The sequence below is a fragment of the Ochotona curzoniae genome, unplaced genomic scaffold (assembly GCF_017591425.1).
Source record: "Ochotona curzoniae isolate NIBS_2020 unplaced genomic scaffold, NIBS_Ocur_1.0 contig_2692, whole genome shotgun sequence".
Classification (NCBI taxonomy): domain Eukaryota; kingdom Metazoa; phylum Chordata; class Mammalia; order Lagomorpha; family Ochotonidae; genus Ochotona; species Ochotona curzoniae.
The window spans coordinates 8,414,746-8,438,766 of record NW_024465556.1 but is presented as its reverse complement, the minus strand read 5'-3'; the positions used below and the strand labels follow the sequence as shown (position 1 = coordinate 8,438,766).

Here is a 24,021-nt window from a genome sequence, read left to right as displayed (position 1 = left end):
GTGTCCATTTCGCAAGGAAATGTATAAAATTGCAAGTGAAAGGAGACACCTTTGTCTTGTGTAAAACAAGATTGCTGATGAGGTGTGATTGTGGCCCTTACCAAGATGTGCTTACTCAGGTAGAATGAAGGGGCAGCGTAGACTCAGAATGAAGGATTGTGAAAAGAGATAAAAGACAAGGAGAATTTACAAAGTCAAACTCTTGTTCTTTTAGCCAACTTGTTGCTGTCTAAATTCCAGAACCACTTCTTGTTTACTTTCTGAATGTTTCTGCAAGCTAAATGGAGAGCATAGGGTGTTTTAAATCTTGAGGAAAACAAAATATCTTGAAAACAGTGGAAAAAAGCAATTGCTTTAATAATTTCACAGTACCCTGTGGACTGATGGGCATTCTTTGTAGAACCAGCATGTTTGATGAGTACATGAGGTTACCAGGGCTGTACAGGGTCATGCTGGATTAACAAAGTTGAAAAAAAAAAATATATATATATGGCACAGAGCCATGTTAGGGGCAATAGAGGCATTTTTTAAAAGCCTAAATGAATACAAATATATAAATATGGATATATATGGAAATTATTAATTTTCAATGGTATTGAGGCTGCATAGGAAACTATCACTATTCAATGCTGAAATTTTCAGGAATGAAGTTGTTTTTAAATAAGCTATTTATTTCCACACATTGCAGCCCAAAACACGTACACATGTGTGCATAAAAGGTGAAGCAAATATGGTTAAATGCTAGTGGTTCATCTAAGTTGGAGGATATATTAATAATCATTTAAAAATTTGTTCAACTATTTTTAAAGACAACTTCAAGATAAGAACTTATAGGAAGCAGAAATATAAATTCTGAAAAAGGTGTCTTAACTTCACTAGTCCCTAGTTCTAATTCCAGAAGAGAGGAAAAAGGGTGAATTTCTTGAAAGAGAGGCTATGTAAAAGAATGTCATTACTCTGTGGAAGTCTACTAAGAAGAGGCTGGCACTGTGGTATAAGGAGTGAAGTTACTATGTAGCCTGCAACACTGTGACCTATGGGCACCAGTTGGAGCCTGGCTGCCCACTTCTGACCCAGCTCCCTGCTGATGCATCTGGGAAGGCAGGAGAGGACAGACACAAGCTCCATGTGAATCCCCAAACTAAGGCAATGCAGAGAGGAGGCTCTGTGAGTGTACCTGTATTGGCTAATCAGCATCTAATGTGTAAGTACAGATTCATGTGTGGTTGTTTCAGAGCAGCATCTATGCAGGGAAGCAGCCCTTTCTCCAAACAGGAGCAACAAAGACAGACAGGGGTTGAGTCCAGCCTGAAGCCTGAGGGCCTGGGATGAAGGCAGCAGACGGCTGCTTTCATTTCTTCTGACATAATTACTGAAAGCAACTGCCTGGCATGGCTGCCGTAATCCCCGTGTGTGATGCAGATCAGGCCAGTATTCCTCACTGAATGTTATTCACCAGATGCCGTAAGTGTCAGGAGCCATCTTGATGGGAACGTTTATGATGGTTGTGGAAAGAGCTCATGTGGAGCTCTTGCTAGGTACAGGGTCTAGTCTAAGGGCTTCCCCTGTATTAACGTATTTCTCATTGAGCCCTACCTTTGTCTGTTTTCTGTTGCTCTGAGAAGATGCCTGAGACCAAGGAATTTATAAAGAGCAGGCATTTATTTGTCTCACAACTGTAGAGGCTGCCAGGTCCAAATCCAGGGCATTGCCACTTGCATGGTCCTTCATGCTGCATCCTAACATGGCGAGAGTGGGTGCTGGCTTGATCCTCTACTCATTAAACCAGTTACGCACTCATGGGAGACCCCATCCCAACAACAACATCTGATCAGAATTGCCACTCAAAGGCCTTATTCCCAAAAGCTATTAGCATAAGAATTTGAGGATCAGATTTCCCCAAAAGGACCTTTTGGGGAACATACTCAAATCACAGCCACTCCTATGAGATGATTTCTCCATTCCATTAGAAAGCTGAAGAAAGGGAGGCAAGCTGAGGGCAAAAAGCCTGTGCGGCCATCTGGCTCCAGACTGTCTCCCTGTAACCCATATACTGGGAGGGGGCTTCAGAAAGTTTGTGGGAATGTCAACTTAACAGGTACACTTAATTTGGTGCCAAAGCTTTTTTTGAAATCCATTTTATCAGAAGGTACATTTTTCACATACTGTTTGAAGAGTTCTCCTGTGTGTAGACTTTGCGCTACAAGTAAATATATCTTTTAATCCCATTTTCCACAAAAGTTTTTTTAAGTACCCTATACTTAGCAGGCTAAGAAATACTTGTAAGACTGAAAAAGTTATAATGACGGGCAAAAACATTTAATCCAATGTGGTTCCTCACAGAGTTACCCAAATTGGGGGGTGGTGGTCAGCCGAAGTCACTCCTGATAAGTTGTTTTTGTCGGCATTCACCCCTCCAGGGTTTTGTACCCACTTCTTTCAAGAGCACTGCTGGGATCTGACTCTGCTTTGGGTCTCAGTCAATAAGTGTAGAAGCAATAGAAAATTCTCTTCCCCAAAGAGGTTGAGGACCAGACCTGGCAATTTAGAATTTATTTTCCTGGATTATGGGGAATATTTAGGATGAAAAGTAAAACCTGGCAATCTAATGAAGACTCAAATCAGACAGAGCCTTATGTAACCACTGAAAAAATCCCGGCTCCACTTAGCTTGCGAGGCTGTAAGGATGGCATAAATCTGAAGTTGCTGTGAGTCGAGCAATTGAAAACATGATTCCTCCCATCGTTGGAGCTGTGCCTGGAGTCGGCCACTCCTGAAGTTCGTGCCTGTCAGAATTTCGTGCCGTATAAACCAGTCGTTTAATTTCAGCCTTTACCCACTCATGGGGGAGATACTTCCTTGTTCCCGTTTAATCTTAAGTTTCCTTTAATTTTGTTTTTCACTTGATTTGTAAGGCAGAAAGAGAAACACCAAGAGGCCTTCTATCCACTGGTTCTCTCCTCAAATGCTGGCAAAAGCCGGGGCTATGCCAGGCTAAAGCCTGATTGTCAGTCCAGTCTTGCAAATGACACCAAAATCCGGAAACCAGCTCCTGCTGCCTCCAGAAGGTGGTTTAGCAGGAAGTTGGAGCAGCCAGCAGGAGCTCAGACTGAACCAAGTATGCCAGCAAGGGGCGAGGGCAGCCCGGCCACAGGCCACCCCTAATCTGGCTCTCTCTCAATTTGCTTGTCACTGGAGTTAGTCACCCTAGCATGCACAACACAGAAGTTTAACACGCCATTCTATCTTGAGATTCTATTACTTCAGGCTTACTTTGTGAAAATGAAGAAATCTAATTTTAACAAAATAGGAAAAAGATATGATTGAGAAGAATAGGTATAAAGTTGGATATTTATATACCAAAAATTTCTTTTTCTCTTTCTCTTTTTCACAAAAAAGAAAAAAAAATCAGGAATTCTTTAGAACTAACACTGTGGCACTGTGGGTTAAGCCATAGCCCGTGAAATGGGCATTCCATATCTGAGCACCAGTTCTCATCCTGTCTGTTCCACTTCCAAATCCAGCTGTTTGCACATATGCCCGGGAGAACACTGAGATGACCTGACTGCTCAGGCCCCTGCCGTGTGTGGGAGAGATGAAGCTCTTGGCTCCTGGTTTCAGCCTGGCCCAGAGCTAGCCATTGTGTCGACTCGGGAGTGAATTAGTGGGTAGAAGATCGATCTCTCTCACCCCTCTGCGTGTGTGTGTGTGTGTGTGTGTGTGTGTGGGTTTCAAACAAGTAAATTTTTTTTTAAGAAAAACACACCTTAAAGAGTTCTTAATTTTAACACAACAAAACCAAGATCTTTGCCAGTTGATCTCTATAAAACACACACTTTCCATTTCCTTTCCTTTCTGCTGATTAAGGATTAAAGAAAGCAAGAGGCTGAGCACTTTGGCTTGCTTCCCCTTTTGCACCAAATCATTTTCCTTTTGCAGGCTTACTCCTTCAGACCAGAATCGTACACACAGTTTACGCTGCAGGAGACAAGGGGCCAGCCCTGCCATAGTGACTGGCTTCCAAAGTAAAATACAAACTATTGCAGAAACAGTGGCTCTGGCTGCTGGAGTGATGCTGGAGGGAATCCTGTAAATGATGCTGGAGCCTCATGATGGCCACCATGTACGTGAAGGCAGCTGTCACATATTCCACCCTGTAGGACTTGTCTTACCACCTCGGATTATGGTGCCTTTTGAGTTGCACCTGATCTTTTTTTTTTTTTTTTTTTTGCAACTCAAGCAATGACTTGGTTATGTTTAGTTATATAATGTGCCTTGTTCTACTTGATACAAATGGGAGAGTCTTCCGGAGAAACTGTGTGTTGTTTTTATGTAGGCATCTTTCAGTGACGTCAGTATGGGAGAAGAGAAAAATCCATCCTCCAAAGGCTCACCAAGCTACTGTCAGATTTTCCTTTTCTAGTTCTCCACCCTATTCCACCCCCCACCCACAGAGCAGCAAATGGACCTCCCTGTTTCTTTCACTGAAGCCGGTTCTAAGCGGAGCTCAGAAATATGCCTGGTGTCAGAAGGCAGCCAGTCTCAGATTCAAGATTTGTTCAAGATAGTGCCGGGGAAGATAAGTACCTCTGATTAGTGACATTTGATACCGTGCCTGCCGTCTGCAAAGTGCCTCGCCAGCGGTACGCAGGTGATCCACTCCACACCTCTCGGAGATTGGTCAGCAAGATTGCAGGTGTTTTGCAAGGTACAGAGGGTGCTACTGTGACTTGGGAGAGGCACAGCAGGACAGCCAGGGCAGTCATTTTGAGCTGGACTTGACATGACAGGCTGGGCTTACTCGCCGACCTTGAGTCACCTTCTTTCGTGGAGGTTCACGGCTAATTTATCCTGAAATCAGTCTGATATGGAAATCCCAAGGAGATGAGCTTCATTATGAATTATGTTTTACTCTCAAGATAAGTCTTTTTTTTTTAAAAAAAAATGTTTATTTTGTTTGTATTGGAAAGTCAGATATAGAGAGGAGGAGAGATGGAGAAGATTTTCCGTCTGTTGATTTACTCCTCAAGTGACCACAATGCCCGGAGATGAGCCCATCTGAAGCCAGGAACCTGGAGCTTCTTCCAGGTCTCCCACACGGGAGCTGGGTCCCAAGGCTTTGGACCTTCCTCAACTGCTTTCCTAGGTCACAAGCAGGGAGCTGGATAGGAAACAGGGCCACCAGGATTAGAAACGGTGCCCATATGGGATCTCCGAGCTTTCAAAGCAAGACTTTAGCCACTAGGCTACCACACCAGGCCCTCAAGATAAGTCTTGAGGATAACACAGTTGGTTTCAGGAAAAATATCTTAGGAGGGAAAAAGCCTGCTTTCCTCATTATACTGTCCTTAATTTTTGCTGTTTGAATCAAGTTTTTTAATGAGTTTTATTTTTTTGAATGGTTATTTAAAAGTTACTTACAGATAGACATTGTCTAGCCACTGGTTTTCTTCTCAGATGACTGCATTCTTTGGGACTGGGCCAGCCTGAAGCCAGGAGCCTGGAGTTTTTTCCAGATCATCCTCATGGATAGCAAAATCTCAAGTACTTGGGCCATTCTCCTTTGCTTTCCCAACACACTTACAGTGAGCTGCATCTGAATTGGGGCAGCCAGGACATGAGCTGGCTCCCATGTGGGTTCTGGTGATATTTTCTAACACACACACACACACACACACACACACACACACACACACACACACACACAATGCTTCAAAGTAGTTGTGCTGAAAGTCCAAACTGACATGTCATCTGTTTAGATGGAATTTTGCCATTTTGCTCAGTATCAATAAGGGTTACAAAAACGACAGTGCCTAGTGCAATACCTGCCACCATCTTTTATCAAGTGAACCACCTAATTTCATGCTTCCGGACACCTCATGAAATAGGTATCCTCATCAGCACTATCCGAAGGCCCAGGGTTGAGAGAAGCACTGAATCTGCCCGATGTTCCCCAAGTGATGGGTGAGATAGCACAGAATAGAATGTCGACCTGATGAATACTTACAGCAGCTACCCTGATCATCACTAGGAGGTAGTACCACTCTAACAGGCAAAGTAAGGCAAGTCTTAGCCCAGGAGATGATGTGTATGCAAGTATATCACGGAGCAAAGCCACTTTGCTTGTTTAATCCAGTGGGCGGTTCTCACTACTTACAAGTGAAGAAGTAAGACCTATCCTAAAAATCTACTTACAGGGAATCAACATTATATACATTTACCTTCTTTATTAAAAATCTAGGAGCTATACTGTAATACCTATTCGTTTGTATCACCATTTAGGATTTCCAACTCACTCTCACATTGTTTGGGTCACCCCACTGTCACAGGAAGTCGGGATGGATGGTTGATTTGCTCATCACCCCCAATGTAGAAATGGAGTTTTGCTGGAGTTTTGGACTTGCCATTCGCTGAGCCATGGAGTGACACCAGCCAGCTCCAATCCACGTCATCTTGTTCTTTGAGTAGAGAAACACATCTTCAAGTCCCTCAGCTTTGACAAAGCCTGGGCTCCTAGTTGTCTTCTGTCATCCAGCTATTACTCAACCGACTTGTGTTTAAAATGTTCCTGATTAGATGCACTGGGTTTCACATGTGACCATTACTTTGAACGATGTGCCCAGTGCTGCTAATATTAGCCTGTCAAAGTCACCCATTAATTCGCAGGACTCCTGCCTTTCATAGACTCGCAGTGGTGGTAGGGCTGGCAGACACAAAGACGGCCGAGTCAGGGCTGGATCTTAACAGGTATCTTCAACACTGAGTACTAATGGGCAGAAATCTGGAGATTTACCCAATCTTAGCCTTAATTGGATTTCTGTCTCTTTTCTTTGCAAGTTTTTTCTTCTTTCTGCCTCTTCTTTTGCTGCCTAAACATTTATTCCCAGGCCTGCGTGTTTGGGTGTGTCCTAATTTGCCAGGCTGGCATGTACTTGCTGTCCTCTTCCCTAAATGAATAGGGCTAGTATGACACTATTTTGGGAAAGTATTAAGCTCTTGGAGACAGTGATATCACCATTAGTCAGGTTTTGAACTCTATTGAAGGATGTGCATTTTAATTTAGTAGTATTTTTGTCTTCAAGATGAAAAATGATATTCATATTTTTTACATGAAGTAGAAGGTAACTGTGATTTTTCCTTTAAGCGTCACATTCTACTAAAACTAACAAGTGCTAAGTGTTGACTTTGAGCTTCCAGATTTTTGAAGTTTTCCTGAACTTCAGCCTTCGCATACACAAAATAAATCCAGTATTACTTCCAGATCCAATAGACTCTCAAAAAACTAATGAACATCAAGACTCGAAACAGTCCTTGCCATTAAGCTAATACTCAGTAGGTTGTAACTGTGTTGCTAACAAAGGAATTGAGACATTTTTATGTTAATAAATAAGATTCAAATATGTATGAGGTATATTCTTTTAGCCAAATGTGCAGTCCTGGGCGTTGGCACGTGGGCCATGTAAGATGTGTTTGATAGACACACCCTGTCTCCATTAATAAAGATAGTGTTGAGGCTAGATTATGTTTGTCCTCACTCTTTTCTGACATAAATGGATCAAATTTTCACAAATATAGATATGAAAGTTCATTGAAAAACATAAAAGGTTTTCTGATATGGGACAATAATTCAGTACCAGTGCTGGCATTTCTGCCAGACTTTGGACCTTCTTTTTCACTTCAGTCCCATATCATCTGATCCTCAATTTAAAAAGGAGGAGGCAGAAGCAGGCTCCCATATCCAGTGACTGACTGTGCTCAACCTGAACCTCAGAGAGAGCAACCTGAATTTCACTGAGCCTGTTACTACCTTTGTGAAACTCACCACTCATAGAACTTACTCGACTGTTCTAGAAGGGAACAGAGTGGCCAACGTGAGTGTGAAAGAGCAGAGCAGGGAGGGGTGCACAGCTCGACGACTGAGTTGCCTTTCCAAAATAGAAAACACAGTGGGGGAAAAAAGGTTTTCTGTTAATGAGCAGCAAAGGCAATTTCTAAATCCAATCCTGTGATTGAACTTCAGGGCCAAAGCACATGCTTAAATCCTGAGAAAAAATTCTTTTTAAAGCTGCAGGAAAGCAAAGAATCATGTTGTAGTTCATCTTTAACCATCATTTGTGGTATCTGTTTATCCTTTTGAAAGTCTTCATATCCTGCACTGAGCATGATAGCCTCCAGGGGCTAAAATCCTTGCGTAGCATGCGCTGGGATCCCATATAAGCACCGGTTCTAATCCTGGCAGCCACACTTCCCATCCAGTTCCCTGTTTGTGGTCTGGGAAAGCACTCAAGGACAGCCCAAAGTCTTGGAACCATGTGCCTACATGGCAGATTTGGAAGATGCTCCTGGCTCCTGGCTTTGGATGGGTTCAGCTCTAGCAGTTGCAGCTACTTGGGAAGTGAATCAACAGACAGAAGATCTTTCTGTATGTCTGACTTTCCAATAAAAATAAATTAATTTTTAAAAACCTTTAAAAGTCTTCATATTCCATAACAAGATGGAGGTAATGCTTTTCTTTGATACTGTGATGTCCTGCTTATTACAGTAGATAGGTGAAATTTCATGGTTAAGTAAACTCATCTGTATAAATGAGTATTTGAAGTCATACTTTGGAAATCAAGGTATCAGTTCAATATTGTTTTATATAACTATTGCTTTGGGTTGGTGGACTTGTGTCATATTTTGATGGGTACCATGCAGAAAGAGTGTTTTGTTTTCTAGTACTAAGGCTACTGAAATGTATTTAAGTCTAAACACAAACGTGAACAAACCTCTGAAAAAAATCATGATTCAGAAGAGGGATTACTGTGGCACATAAAAACGTTTTCACAGCTTACTATGTGGAGCTGTTATAGATACCTGAGCCCATTGTTTTGAATCAGGTTGACTTTTACTCATTATGCTCTAACAAATCTTCATTGAGTGGCAACAAGTTGCAAGAATAAAGGAGCAGAAGGAAGCCTTGGTGGGCCGTGCAGTGCTGAGTGTTGGCACACTACAGCCTTGATGCATATTACATGATGGCAGCGATACCTTTTTGTGTGCTATAACTCGTCTCAATAATTAATGTCACCAGCACATGTTTCTAAGAGTTCCCAAAGTAAATAATTCACTGTAATTACTAAAGAGGAATGATATTACTTATTTATCAGAACTTATTTTTAAAAGTTCTTGATGAAAAAATCACCCTAGGGGCTCCAAATGTAAGAATTAAAGTTTTTTGTTCATCTACCTCCCACTGGTTCCCTTCCCTACTTAAAAAAAAATCCAACAGCAGCACCATTGTGTGTTAGGTATTTTGCCCTCCTGATGATTGGTTGGTTGGGGTTTGTAAAAGTTAATACAAGTAACTGTCTAATAAGGGCAGAATAAAATTAACTCCTCATCTTCCACAAGCCCATTTAGAATATGGGAATGCTCTGAAGTGATTTTTTTTTCAGTAGACTCTAAAAGATTTATTTATTTGAAAGTCAAAGTCGTGGTGGTGGTGGGGAACCATGATGGAGGGAGGAAAGGAAGGAACCTGGAATTCCATCTGGGTCCTCCATGAGGGTGTCAGGTACCCAAGTAATCTGGCCAGCCTCCACTGCTTACCCAGGAAACTGCATAGGAGGTGGAGTAGCCAACACATGAGGAGAACCCATGTGGGGTATGCACATTGGAGGTGGCACCTTAACTCACTGCACCACAACACAGGATTCCTCCTTAGACTATTAGTTGTATACTTTGCCATCTCATGTACCTTCCCATATCGAATGCAGAGAAAGCAGTTCTTCATTCATTTTGACATTTTCCTATGAGCTGCATGAGATAGTAACCTCCATAGAGACATTCTACAAATTATTTTTCAGCTTGATTCCAGGGCCGATTTTTCTTAAATGTTTATTTAAAAGGCAGAATAACAGAGGGAAAGGTAACTAGAAAGGCAGTGGGGGGTCGGTGAGAAGGAGAAGTAGGGAAAGAGAGAAGATAGATCTCACAGATACAGGTTTACTTTGCAAATGGCTATAACATCTGGGCTGAACCAAGCAGAAGCTAGCAGCCAGGAATTCATCCAGGGCTCTCATAGAGTAACCAGGGACTCAGGCAGTTGAGCAATGATCTGTTGTTTCTCAGGTGCCTTGGCAGGGAGTTGGATAAGAATCTGAGCAGTCTGGACTCAGTCCAGTTCTCTGATATCGGAACCAAACATGCACACTCCACAGCCTTGCACTTCCTGGAAAAAAATTTTTTTTTAATTTTGGTTATACTTTATCAGTATTTAAAGCTTACCTTATGTGTGTGTGTGTGTGTGTGCTGCTCACAGATGTGGCATATTTCTTGTTGCTTTATCTTTTTAACACAATATTTTCTCAACAGTTTTTCATATACTTGGTGTTCCCTGCGTATGACTTTCCAACTCACAAACTTTCCCCTGCTTTTATAAATCTCTCAGTGGCTGTAGGTATTCTGTCAATCTCATCCTCCCAATTCTTGACTTAGAGGTCTTGCTTGTTCATCCAGTTCTTGGATGTTCTCCTGGTTTGTCCTTCATTATTATCCTGAAAAGTGCCTTTGTCTTCTTTTGTGTTGGGTTACATGCTTTCCTTATTATTGGCTTAGTTCTTCAATTGGGCACTGTATATCTTCCAAGAATTTGCTGTTAAAGATGATGGTTCACACACCTGGATCCCTGCCACCCACTTGGGCTACCAGGATAGAGTTCTGAGACTCTGGCAGTCTCAGACTCAGCTGTTGTGAACTGGGGAAATGAACCAATCTCCTGCCCCTCTTCTTGTGTTGCTAACCCTGTTTTCCTATCATGCCAAAGTCAAGAAGATTGACAAGGAATTGTACAAATGTCCATTTGTTTCTTTTGTTTATATGCTGATGTTCAGTTGAATTCTCAACCTTTCAGTATATTTTTTCTTATTTCCTTAGATGAACTTGTAATTGATATTATAAAGTTGTTGCTAATGTACCTCAAAATTGGAATGAGCTGTTTATAGCATCTGACTTGCTTTGTCTTGTTTCATCTTTTTGCTTTTGTTTGTATGCCCTGGCCATCCTGAACTAATTTTCAATTTATGTTGGACATAGTTTCTAAAATAATAATAATAATAATAAAGTGTGGATGTACTTGATAGTAATATGTTAATTCCTGAGAGTGTTCATTGTCTCTATCTACTGAGAAAAGAAGTAGTGGCTGCTCGGTTTAATCCAATCATGGATCATGATTTTTTTTTTTTTTTTGCAGAAATGAGGCTGGTATGTCTAAAACCATCTTTAGTTTATCTCTGGCTCTCCTGCATCCTTACTTGAAATCTTAGGATGATATTTGAGTATTCTTCCCATTATAGCTTACAAACTCTGAAATCATATTCTCATGAGCTGCCCAAAAACTCCATCAGCTTTTCAGATCTTTGGCAAATATTCTCAGGGAAAAACTGTCGCCTGCTTGATGCCACCTAGATGTGTCCTGCAGCAGGAGTCCTTGTACATTCAAAGCTGAACTCTGTGTTGGTGACTGACAGATGCAACTCAGTCCCTTCTCCATTCCTACAACAAAACACTTGAGGCTGGTTGATTTATGAAGAAAAGCAGTCAAGCCAGCTCGCAGTTGTGCAGGTTGAATAGCCTAGCACCTGCTGAGCTCCTGATGAGAGCTACCTCGTGGTTAGCGCACACCAGAAGGGGCCAAGCCATGGGATGGTCTTGCATGCAGCTCACTCTCACACTCCCACAGTTAACTATTCTAATACTCTATGACTTAACTCACTTGTCAAAGACATTTGATCTTGAGAAAAAGCCACCATTATATTATTGAGAGCCCCTGTGAACTGGTTATCTCATAGAGAACCCACCATCTCTCATGCTCTTTCATTGGGAATCCCATTGGGGAGGGTGAACTATATCCAAATCTTAGCTGTCTGAAGTTAAAAATGTTCACAAAAAGTCACATCAACTTTTTAAAGTGTTAGCTGCCTCAAAATATAGCTCTATCAGCTCTCAGTGCCTCAGCTGCCTTCTGAGGCATTCAAATAACATTTCAGGTTTATCTGGTTGACTCTGCAGAAGCACCGGTCATGAGCTACTATTTCCCACCTGGAATCAGAAGGCATTAGGTTGAGCTTATTATTTTGAGAATTGAAACTTTTATTTGTATAATGTTTGGAGAATTAATTTGGAGATTTGTCAAAGTGTTTAAAATCACAGCTGAAGTTAGTGGACTGACATTCCTTTTTCCATGCCAGAGCGCTTTGTTAGAACTAAAATAATATGATTGATCAAGATTTGTTATTTATTTATTTACTTATTTACTTATTTTTATTCTTGTACTTGAACTTTAATGTGGACCAATAGAGGAAAATTTAAGTTTTGAATATTAGTATATTTGGATTTATACAGAAGCAAATATATTTGTATATATAAAATCAATGTAGAATGTGGATTATTGATGTACTACATACTGTTTTATTTTCCAGCATCTTACATTCACCAGGGAGTTTGATTCAGATTCTCTTAGACATTACAGCTGGGCTGCAGACACGCTGGACAATGTCAATCTTGTCTCAAGCCCTATTCATTCAGGGTGAGTCATCTGTCACTTTATCCTATAAGGTTAAAATTATTTGATTACATAGAGTTGTAAATTCAGTTTGGCAAGCTTCAGCTACATTAATATACTCATATATAAAATAAATACTCGTTAGTATATATGGCATATGAATCATGGTAAATATTTTTCTAAGCAATAAATCTATATTTTTATTAATAAAAGTACAGCATCAAGTAAAAATCCAACTATTTGTTTGTCAGCATTTCTTGGTTATTCTGATCATCTGGGTCTTAGACTCTTTAAAAATTGAACAATTATTTTTCTTTAATTTGCTTACTATTAAAATGAATTTTCTAGGTATCTGATTTTTCCTTCTAATAAATGAAAGATATAGACTTTCTGTTAATTTACTACACTGACTTTGTGTTTCACTTCTAATGTTAAATGAATTTGACTCTAATATATAGCTTTTCAATAACAAGTAAGCTCTTTTTTGTTTTTTTTTTCTCATTGCTCTCCACCTGGCATATAGGCCCATCATTTGACAAATGATTCTGTTGTTGGTGGTCCATTAAAGCTTAAAGTACAAACTTGAAACTTTTAATCAGTTGCTAGCTTCCATGTTTCTAAAATAAAATTACAGCAAGTTGTGTTAAAAGAAGAAAAATAAGTATATAAATGCATAAAAGTACTTTAAAAGTTTATGGAAAATGGACTTAAAAAGAAATAAGTTCATTTAGAGGAAAGTACTTTTGAAATCCACGTTTCTTAGAAGTCAAAAAAATTTCAGGGCCTGGTGCAGTAGCCTGTGGATAAAGTCCTCACCTTTATGCACCAGGAACCCATATGGGTGCTGGTTTGTGTCCTGGCTGCTCCACTTCCCTTCCAGCTCCCTGCTTGTGACCTGAGAGAGCAGGAGAGGATGGTCAAGAGCTTTGGGACTCTGCACCTGTGTGGGAAACCCAGAAGAAGCTCCTGGCTTCTGCCTTTGGATCAGCTCAGTTCCAGCCATTGCAGCCACATGGGGAGTGAGCCAGTGAGCGGAAAATCTTCCTCTCTGCCTCTCCTTCTATATATGTGACTTTCTAATAAAAATTTTAAAATCTTTTAAAAGTTCAAAGCAAATATATATGATACTAAAACTACTGATGCAATTCAATATGTTTTTGTACCGAATAATTTTTAAATTCCATTTCCCATGAACTTTTGTTAAAATAACATTGTATTATGTGACACAGTTTCATAGGTACTGGGATTCCCACCACCCCTCCCATAACCCATGAACTTTTTGAAATCCCTGTGTATGTGCATCAAAGATCTTAGAATAAAACAAAACCAAACCAGCAAAACATCAGATTCAGTCCTCATGACTGCCTCGCTGGTCAGTGAGGTTTCACACAGGGGGCTTAAAGTGACCTGTTTCCATTATCAAATCGATAAAAATCAGTATATTTTCAAATAGCAGATATTTTACCTGCATGTACTTCACATTTGATACAATGTATATTTATGTGAGTTATCATACAAATTATGACTACTTCTAATTGAAATACATTGTAATTAATACTTCACATTTCTCTGGTTGATATTTCTGACACTGTACTCAATCCTTTACGTCTATTGCTCATTTAATACTTATCTAAACCTTCAAATGATGCTAAATGCTAGATATTACTCATTATCCTGATTTTATAAATGGGAAATCTGAGAATTGCTACAGGTTATTCAAAATGGCATTGCAATTATAACTATAAAACCTTTGCCTCACAACTTTGACAAGTAAGCAGTATCATGAAAGTGCTAATGATTGACATGAAAGTCTTTCATAATTTCCTGGTGATCTTTGTTAACATTTCATTCTTTAACCCAGAAAAATTGGATTGGTAGTAATTGGAATTATAGTAATATTAATTGTTAAACTACATGTTTGTGGATCTGAAAAAAAAAAAAAACATTTGGAAGAAAAGTACAAAACACTTGGAACTTGTTCAGCAAGCAGACCGGCTGAGTAGTTTTTACAGTTAGACTTGGGGAGTTTGCACAGACTTAGAAACATCACTTTGTGTTGTCTACATGTGAAACGGAAGCATTTAGTTTGGCAACTGAGAGGGTAAAGGAACATAGCATAATAGAATGAGAAATCAATCTCCTGCATGTCAGAAACTGTGATAATATCTGAACGTGTAAATTGACTTCTTCTTGAACTGTGCTGAAGACAATGAACATGTGAAACAAAGCCAAAGCAATGACAGGTGGTGTGGACTTGGCATCACTTGGAAATATTCCCCTAATGCCAGGTCTAAGGAATAGTTTATACAGCCATATAAAAGCAAATATGTTTCCAGATTGTCGCACAAACACCAAATGCTGTGGTTTCATTTGCTGATGGTTTTTATTTTTCCTTTGCTTGTCATTGGCATTTTCTGTTGCTTGCTTCTAATTATCTTACATTAATTTTTCCCATTTGCTTCTAAATTATTTTGCAGCTATTCTTCTCCACTTCCTCAGTATGATTCAAGGTGATAACTATGTCCTTTATGTGACTCATCCTTTTGTATCTTTAATTTATGTGCATTTCCCCACAATTAGATTGTTATCGGTGTTTGTAGTGTTTCAGCATTTGTTATCCTGCTGTTCCTCAAACTAGAAACACTCATGTGTACTAGTCTACGGACTGTAGAATTCACTGAATAGTTTAAATATTTACACTATGCAAGTGTTATTTAATATCACCTTTTGTTTCTGTAAGTTATGTTGCATGCCTTTTTTGCATAGAGTATGTTAGGAATGAGTTTGGAAAGCAAATTACTCCCTTTCATAATATTCTGGATAAAAGCACTGTATCCCAGTTAACACAGACTCCCACCTGCAGGCTGTGGGCCTTATGAGGTTGAAAACCTTAGATTGAGAGGTGGCCATTAATGATGGCCAACTACAAACTCTGTGCTGTGCAGAACACAGAGATTTTTCCAGTTTGTCATGAAAATCATCTGAGTCCATTTGATTCTGTTATTCTTTGTAGCCAAGGAAGCTTTATATTGACACTCATGATCTTTTTTTAACACTGCTTGCAGACTGCTCAGCCACGGTCATCTCTGTATGCCCCACTTACCTCTCCACTTATTCATCTGTGTGTCCAGCTGTATCCATCTCCACATCCATCAGTCTATTATTAATCACTGAGTCCAATCTATGCAGTATCTAAGTGCACATGGCACAGCCGTTGTATCCATGGATTGACTCCCTGAACATTCATTGTGTCCATGTTGTGTGCTTGAACTTTGCTTGGCTTTTCAGGTCAAGCAGTGTGCAAGACACCCTGGATCTGAATCATTCTCTCTATGTTGTGACTTAACTGCTGCCAGGGCAACAGTTGTCCCACCATGGAAATATTCCAGCCTGTGTTTGAATTAACGCAACTGAATTTTCAAATACAGACTTTGTCTTGAATCATTTCTAATCCATTCTGCTGCTGTTGTTCCCAAAGACTAGTTGATTTTAACTACCAAGTACAGGGTGATTGCGACTTGGGCTTCTGTATAATATTGCTACCCTGTCTTCATTGCTAAACTACAGTAGTTGTTGAGTAGGTATGTGTAAGAAAACTTTGGCACTCAGAGCAATTTCACGTGAGCCTCTTATTATTTAGCACTAGAAACAATTCTAGTGGGCTTTTGTCTAAGTAGGAAAGTAGCTTTGAATGGAAAGGAATGTCTTTTGTTTCCTTTTCAAATGAATCAGTCTTTCCTCTACTGGTCTCACTGTCTCAAAATAGAATTTTATCGAAGATTAATTGTTAAAATTTTATTGAAGACAGTTGTTTCAGAGAATAGTTAAAATGGTTAAGCCCACAGTCAATAACAGTGTGTAAAGCAAAGTTCCCTTTACTGATGATCAGAATTGGCTCTGGAAATCTGATGGATTGAAAATTGATCCCCTCATCCTATCACCTGATTCCAGTGGGAATCACAGGCCAGTATAGTTTGTTGAAAAGTACAATCTTTCAAGGTCAAAAATTAAAAGAAAGGGTCCCAAATTATGAAGTTCTTGCAAAGCTTTCAAATCTATTTGCAGGGTTTTAGAACTGTTTTTAGATAATCAAAAGAATTTTGATGGATGGGGTTATCATTTTCCCCAAAAATGCTTTTGGAATCCAAGTCATTTTCTAGCTCTCAGTAATTGGTAATGTATAATATGATGAAGTACATTTTAACATGTGAAAGTTATAATGCAAGAAAGAATATGTGTTGGTGTCAGCTTAACTGAGTCACCCTCTTCTGTCTGCTGGGCTCACTCATGTTATCAGAGCTCTTATCACTTTGTGATGACAGTGGGACCCCTCATGCATGACAAGAGACAGTGATTCCAGTATATTCTTACATGTGACACAATGAATTAGTTTATATTTCCATAGCTACCAGTGGGTAGTTGGCTTTTTTTTTTTTTGGTCCTAATTAGCTTCAATACAAAGCCTTCGTGACTGATTTATGCAACTGAGATTTTTTTTCCAAAAATTTCTGACTTCCTTTGGTACTGCTCTATAGCATATTCAATTGTAGTTTATTTTAAATTGCTCATCAGGCCATCTTTATACCAAAAAAGTTTTAATCCCTTTCCATCAAAATTGCCTTAGCACTTTTAGTCACTTTCCGCTTTTTATTCTTAAGTCTTGCATCTTTCTAGTAAAAGTTGGAGTGTGGGTATGATGAAATATGCATCTTGTTAGCTGGATATGTTTAGACATACTGTGGAGTGGAAGGGCTATAGTCAGCAGCATGTGGCAAAAACCATGGAGAGTTCAGATACACCTGGTACAACTCAGACAGCTCTCAGGCAGAGTGGAGTATTTTAGCTTTTGGTGCCTAGACATCAGAATTCTTTCAGTAGCCAGTTTTTATTTCAATTTTCAAACATTCATGATAGTTTTGAATCTCTGATAAAGCGGGTGGCTTTTGTTGGGGACCGTTGCTAAAAATCGGTTGTGATCTCCAGTTTTTGCCCAGTGCACAAGTTGAAATGCATGTTTGATGTGACTCCACTGTATTTACTTGCATTGATCTTTGAACAAGAGGGAACATTTGCTGTCATATTTGGCTTCTAAACCAGCTGTAAATGCAGTTTCTATCTTTGATTTGGCTTCTGCTTTTTCTCTCTGCAGGTTTCTGGTTAGCTTTATGGTGGATGCCAGAGGTGGCTCCATGAGAGGCAGCCGTCACCACGGGATGAGAATCATCATTCCTCCACGCAAGTGTACAGCCCCCACCCGAATCACCTGCCGATTGGTAAAGAGGCATAAACTGGCCAACCCACCCCCCATGGTGGAAGGAGAGGGCTTAGCCAGTAGGCTGGTAGAAATGGGTCCTGCAGGGGCACAATTTTTAGGGTAAGTTACTTTGTCAATTTCAGTCTTGGCCTTCCTACCCCGATGTTGATTTTCCTTGCCCTTGTGAACTCAAGGAGTTTACTGTTACACGTCCTTAGTTGGACCTGAATGAGCATATGTTCAGTGAAGTGTCGAAGGTCATAAAGCTGGGTGACTCTGTGAAAGGCTAACAGGCTTATCCGTCTTTTAACTCACTTCGCTGGTTGAGGCTTTGACTAACCAAGAAGCATGCTCTCTGCTCAGCCAAGTGCACGGAATCCCAGTGGCGCCCTATGGAAGTCAAGGCACCATTGTTAGGACAACCTTGAGCTGCTGGAATTATCTCACCATATTGTATGAATAAGTGCTTTGGGGACATGTGTTTTTAAAGATAATTTTTAGGGGATAATAAGCTGTGATGTGGTATTTTACAAAAAAAAAAAGGAAAAAAGCAATTTAATTCATTGTCTGAGGTGGCACTTGGGTGCAAATCAGGCAGGCTCTGTCGTGACTGACAGCTTGTTCACAATCTCCCCTTCTCGTTTCTCTTCCTGCTGCATGGATGTTATTCAGTAAACTGCATCTTCCTACCAATCCTCCCCCTGTAAATGAGGGTGAGAGCTTGGTTAGCCGAATCCTGCAGCTTGGGCCTCAAGGAACAAAATTTATTGGGTAGGACCTTTAATAGACAAGATACAGAATGTCTACACTTTCTTTTTTCCATTTGCAGTTTTTTTCTGTCACACCCATGGTCTTATTCCTGTCTTAGTTTATTTAAGTTCTTCTTAATGCTTTCAGTTGATGTGTGTCACTGAAAGAAACAAATCATAGTGGCTTGACTTGATGTAGCACTGCCTCCTCCCTTGTGCTTTTCAAGCATGTGGAATTCACTGCAAGCATTCTGCTTTCACACCTTGTGCTTCTGTAAGCCTTTCTTTCCTTTGAAATGTTTCTTCTGAATATGAAATTTTTTTTAAAAAAACAGACTGACAGTTTTCAATTTTAACCTAGAATAATCTAGTTAGCTGCAGGCTTGGAGTCAACATTTGCTCAGAAGGATGTACCTGTATGTATATAAATATTCATATATGTATCTGACTATGGAATTAGAGCTTCATAATAAGTACTTTTGAGTACTATGTCTACGGACTTTGAGCGGCAAAGTCATTAATAACTGAGCTGATTTTGAAATGTGTTGGGAATATGAGATGTTTCAATAAAATTGAATAGGCAGCCAAGAGGGTCTTGCTTTGAAGTTACGAAGTCCTTGCGTCTTGTTTCGCTGAAGCTGAGATGTGTTGGTATCTGTGGTTTGTCCGCTTGTCTGTCTGGTTGGTGTTCTTGCCTTGGCAGTCTGCATGAGGAAACCTGTTATGAAAAGTTATGCCTGGCTTTCACCTTGGTCAGAGACTTTGTTCATCCCTTCTCTCCAGTATTGTTGGATGTCATACACAACGCCGCATTCCTAAAAGACTGACAGAGACAGTATCTGACACATTAACCTGCAAAGATTGTATCTTTTTTCACCAAATAAATAAAATTGAATGTCTAAATGTTAAGGACAGATGCAAACAAGAGTAAATAGCTTAACTCTTGAAATGATGAACATTGTTAGGAGATATATGTATATTTTTTTTTGCCTAATAAGGACATTATAAAAGATATCTAATTTGATAGAGTTATAATTACTCTGTCAAAAGTAAAATTATCTTATTTATTATCCCCAATTTTAATGGAATGCTTCTGTAATGAATCTGTTATGCACATACTTATATTTATTTCATTTGATCATAACAACTAATGTCCCTTTTTATGCTGTTACCTACTTAAGCCTACATATTCATTTATTGCCAAAGTGCAAAGACCAAGACGTGAGGTTACATACAACCTCTGTAGGAGAATAATGATACTGTCTACTTACATGTCATAAGATAAAGCTGCACAATCCAACTACATAAACTGTGTGTGATTGTGGTCTGCTTACTTCCATTCATCTTTTTTACCTACTTATCCGTTTTTTAAAATTTAACCAAATGATTTCCCATGGCTTGGTTGGCTGTCTTCAATTTGCAGCCGTTCTTTTACATTCCTTTTCAAAAGGACACTGTCAAAAATATTTATGATTGTTCAAGCCAAGGAGTGATTTTTCAGGAAATTTGAATGTTCAATGCAGGTTACATTTAGAGCCAGGAAACATAAGTTGCCCACTGCTTTTTCACAAATTGAAAAATCATAGAAACTATTGAAAGAGTACAGGCCGTGCAAGTCATGGAAACTATTGGAGGGAGTAGATTGTTACACTGATTCTTTTCTTGTGAAGGGGAAAAAATAGCAATAATTTTTCAAACTAAGAAATTTACAGAATTTCTTTTTTAAAAGAAATGACTGTGTCCTTTTAAAACACTAGCATTTTTTGTATAATTAATGTGCTTCCAAAAAAATAGGCCAACTTGCTTATGGCCTATTTTAATAATGTTTGAATTTCTTGATTCAAAATTCCTATTTTTTGCTATTTTCCCCCATTAAATCCAATGCCTAACATGCAGTAGGCCTACAAGAATTATTTGTGAATGAATGAATGATGGCATGTTTTCAGGCTTCTAATATATTATTGTTTAATTAGCAAATGATTCTGCAGCTTTGAAATCATTCCCAACCTTAGTGGCACCTCTGATTTTCAAATGATTACTGTTGATGGAACAATTTTTTTAAAGTATGGTGTTGTAAATATGTTTAATTTGATATCAAAATAATGTGGATTTTTTTTCCAGCCCTGTCATAGTGGAAATCCCTCACTTTGGGTCCATGAGAGGAAAAGAGAGAGAACTCATAGTTCTTCGAAGTGAAAATGGTGAAACGTGGAAGGAGCATCAGTTTGACAGTAAAAATGAAGATTTAACTGAACTGCTAAATGGCATGGATGAAGGTAATAGCCATGGGTCCCTTTCAAGTCAGCGTGTGTAGGTCAAAGCCAAAAGAATGGCTGAACTTCTTTTCTCCAAGGCGTGGGATTCCACTTGATCTAACTTTAACCCCACAGTTGCAGTATTCTAGCATTTTGATGATTCAGTCTTTAATCAAATATACCAGTCTTTGCAAAATGCAAGAATTTTCAAATTTGAAAATGAGGAAGTTCGGGACTGACATTGTAGCATAGTGGGTAGAAGCTGCTACCTACAGGCATCCCAGATGGGTGCCCTTTCAAGTCCAAGCTGCTCCACTTGCAGGCCATTTGTGGAGTGAGCCAGTAGATGGAAGAACTGTCTATTCCTGTCTCTGCACTTCTGCTTTCAACTAAATCTTTATTTTTCTTTAGGAAAAAAATTAAAAGGTAAGGAAAAGGTTAGATAATAATGGAAGGTTTGCAAAGTAGATCTCTTTCAGAAAATATATTCACATTTTTTTTCACATTATATTTTCCAAACTCTTTCACTTTACACCCAGATTATTTCAGTATACTCCATAAATTTTTAATTGCTCCTGAATGATAATTCTCTTAAAACAGTGTCATCTAAGGTAATTAAGAAAGCTACAGTATTTTGAAAATGTTGCCCTTTGACCTAGTAAGATTGGTATGCAAGGATAGTTTGAAAAAATACTTTGGGGAAAGTGCTCATATGAATGCTGGTTTGAGTCTCAGCTGCTCCACTTGCAATCCAGCTCCCTGCTAATGTGCCAGTGAAAGCGAAGTTCATGCGTATGTGACTGTTGGATTTTGGAAGGCATCCTGCACAGTCTGTCAATGTTTCAGGGTTTGAGCTGCAATCTAGACCAACCTGCGGGTGTTTGAGGGTGACCCTAGGCAACTTCTGGATTCCCCTACCTGTTTTTTCCTGTGAAATTGAGATTACGTTCTGTACTTCATGGTCTTACCAGGAGGAATAAATAACATTTACATGGAACAGTTATGAAATAGAGTTCTTATCACCAAGCAAGCCTTTGATAAATATCAGGTATGGTCACTAATATATTCATTCTTCAGAAACCAAAACCTGTCATTGCAAAGGCTAGAGAGAAGACACAATCGCCCCAGCCGTGAATGGGAAGGTACTTTTCTAGCAGTGTAGAGTGAAATACGTAATTGCTGAGACACTGACAAATGCAGTCTTATATGAATATGTGAAAGAAAACACAATCCTGCAAAAGTGGTGGTTTTAATCCTACTATACAAAGAAGTAAATTGAGGTTTAGGGAACTTATCTAAGATTACCCTATTCAGGAGCATGACAGAGGTTGAAATCTCGTTTACCTGTTTTCTAAGATTGTTTAATTATAATCACTTTTAAAAGCATGTTATTTGAAAGAGTTAGAGCAGGCTGCTTGTGGCCTAGTGGGCTAAGCCACTGCCTATAATGCCAGCATCACAAATAAGTGCTGTTTCAAATCCCAGCCGTTCCACTTACAATCCAGCTCCCTGCTAATGTGCCTGCGAAAGCAATGGAAGATGGTCCAAGTTATATTTTAGGGTCCTGCCATCCTCATGGGAGACCTGGATGAAGCTCTTGGCTTCAGTGCAGCCAGTCCTGGCGCTTGCACGATTTGAGGAGTGACCAGTAAATAGAAGATTTTCTCTCTCTTTCTCTCTCTCTCTCTTTTCTACCCTCTTTCTCTGTAACTTTGCCTTTCAAATACATAAACCTTTTTAAAAAAGAATATACATAAGGAGATCAAAACTAATTAGTATTTGTAAAAGTGCTGAAGAAATAGGTAATTCAAGATAAAAATGGAGACAGTAGAATAAGTAAATTTTTCAGAGATAAATTTTCTTAGTATTTTAAATAAATGGGAAGATTTTATGGAAATGATAAAGTGGGTTACTGATTTATAAAATGCAGCATCTAGAGTGCTAACTCACTAAATTTTGGATGCTGATGAGTTTAGATAAAATGCCAAGTTGTCTGGACAAAGTCATCCCAGCTTTCATTATAGTTCACCCCTGGGAGGCAGCTGGTGCTGTGGCACAGCAAGTTGGCCACTGCTTCCCACATCTGCATTCCAAATCAGAGAAACCTGAGTGTGAGTCCCACTTCTACTTCTGACCCAGCTTCCTGCTGGTGCATTCTGCAAGGCAGTAGATGGCAGCTCGTGGGCTTGGGCCGCTGCCATCAGGGCCAGGGATTCACATGGAGTTGCTAACTCCTTGTTAAGACCTGGCCCAGGCCAGGCTGCTGCAAGCTTTGAGGAGTAAACTAACAAATCTTGTTCTCTCTTGTTGTGCCTCTCAAGTTAATGAAAATAAATGTTTAAACAGTCAATCCCCGAGAAATAAAAAATGTAAAAGAACATTTACTTCAAGAAAAGTTTGGAAAAAGGGAGAATATTCTAGACAAAAATGGAATAACCTAAGCACTGCCTAGGACTTTACAAACAGGGAAATGTTTTATGTATCTGAGTCGTCCAGTATTGTCATTTCTAGTCATATGTGGCTCTTAAGCCCTTGAAACGTGACAAGTCCAGTGAGAAATGTCATTTTCCATTTTGTCTAATATGTCATAGCCACATGAACCAGTGGCTGCCTCACTGTAGAGGACCGTTCCGGCAGGAACCCTTCATTCTGTGAAAGTGTCGTCCTTCATTTTTGAGTGGTTAGGATAGTACGAGTAATCCAGCTGATGTACAGTTATTTAAAAAGATGTCTATTGAACAAAATTTCTTGTTTTGTCCTGACTTGTCTTTATATTGTTTTCAAAAAACCAGTTTTCAAGTAGGCCTTAGTTTTGCTTAGACCAATGATGGGCTAGACACTCTCGCACACAGCTTCCATGAGACATTTTGAAGAAATGACAGCGTCCTTTCTCTTGAATTTCACGTCTAATCTTGAAAATGGCAGATTGGATTTCCCTGCTGCAATTTCTTAAGACCAGACACCCTTTGACTCCATTTTTGATCATTAAAAGGAAGCTTAGATGCTCCCAGGTCTGAAAAAAAAAAAAAATTAGACTTGAAAGTTACTAAATCAAGAATGAGAACTAAACTTTCAAGGCACAGTGATTTTCTTATGTATAAAGTTTTTAAGAATAATGAAGGCATCGTGGCCTGCAGTTTTGCACCTGAAGCTCCTTGAATCTGATTTCTGCCCAAGTGCAGACTCCACTGTCCACCACTGTTCTTTTGTTCTCACAGA

The 24,021-nt window shown here is 39.4% G+C and overlaps 1 protein-coding gene across 1 annotated transcript in view; it reads left to right on the top strand.

The window, feature by feature from the left end:
• The window catches only part of ANK3 (ankyrin 3), a 287,134-nt gene that overhangs the window by 200,524 nt on the left and 62,589 nt on the right, over positions 1 to 24,021 (top strand). The window contains exons 26-28 of the mRNA XM_040975812.1: positions 12,462 to 12,568; positions 17,694 to 17,918; positions 20,669 to 20,823. Of these exons, the coding sequence (XP_040831746.1) occupies positions 12,462 to 12,568; positions 17,694 to 17,918; positions 20,669 to 20,823 (487 nt within the window). The remainder of the gene's footprint in view (positions 1 to 12,461; positions 12,569 to 17,693; positions 17,919 to 20,668; positions 20,824 to 24,021) is intronic.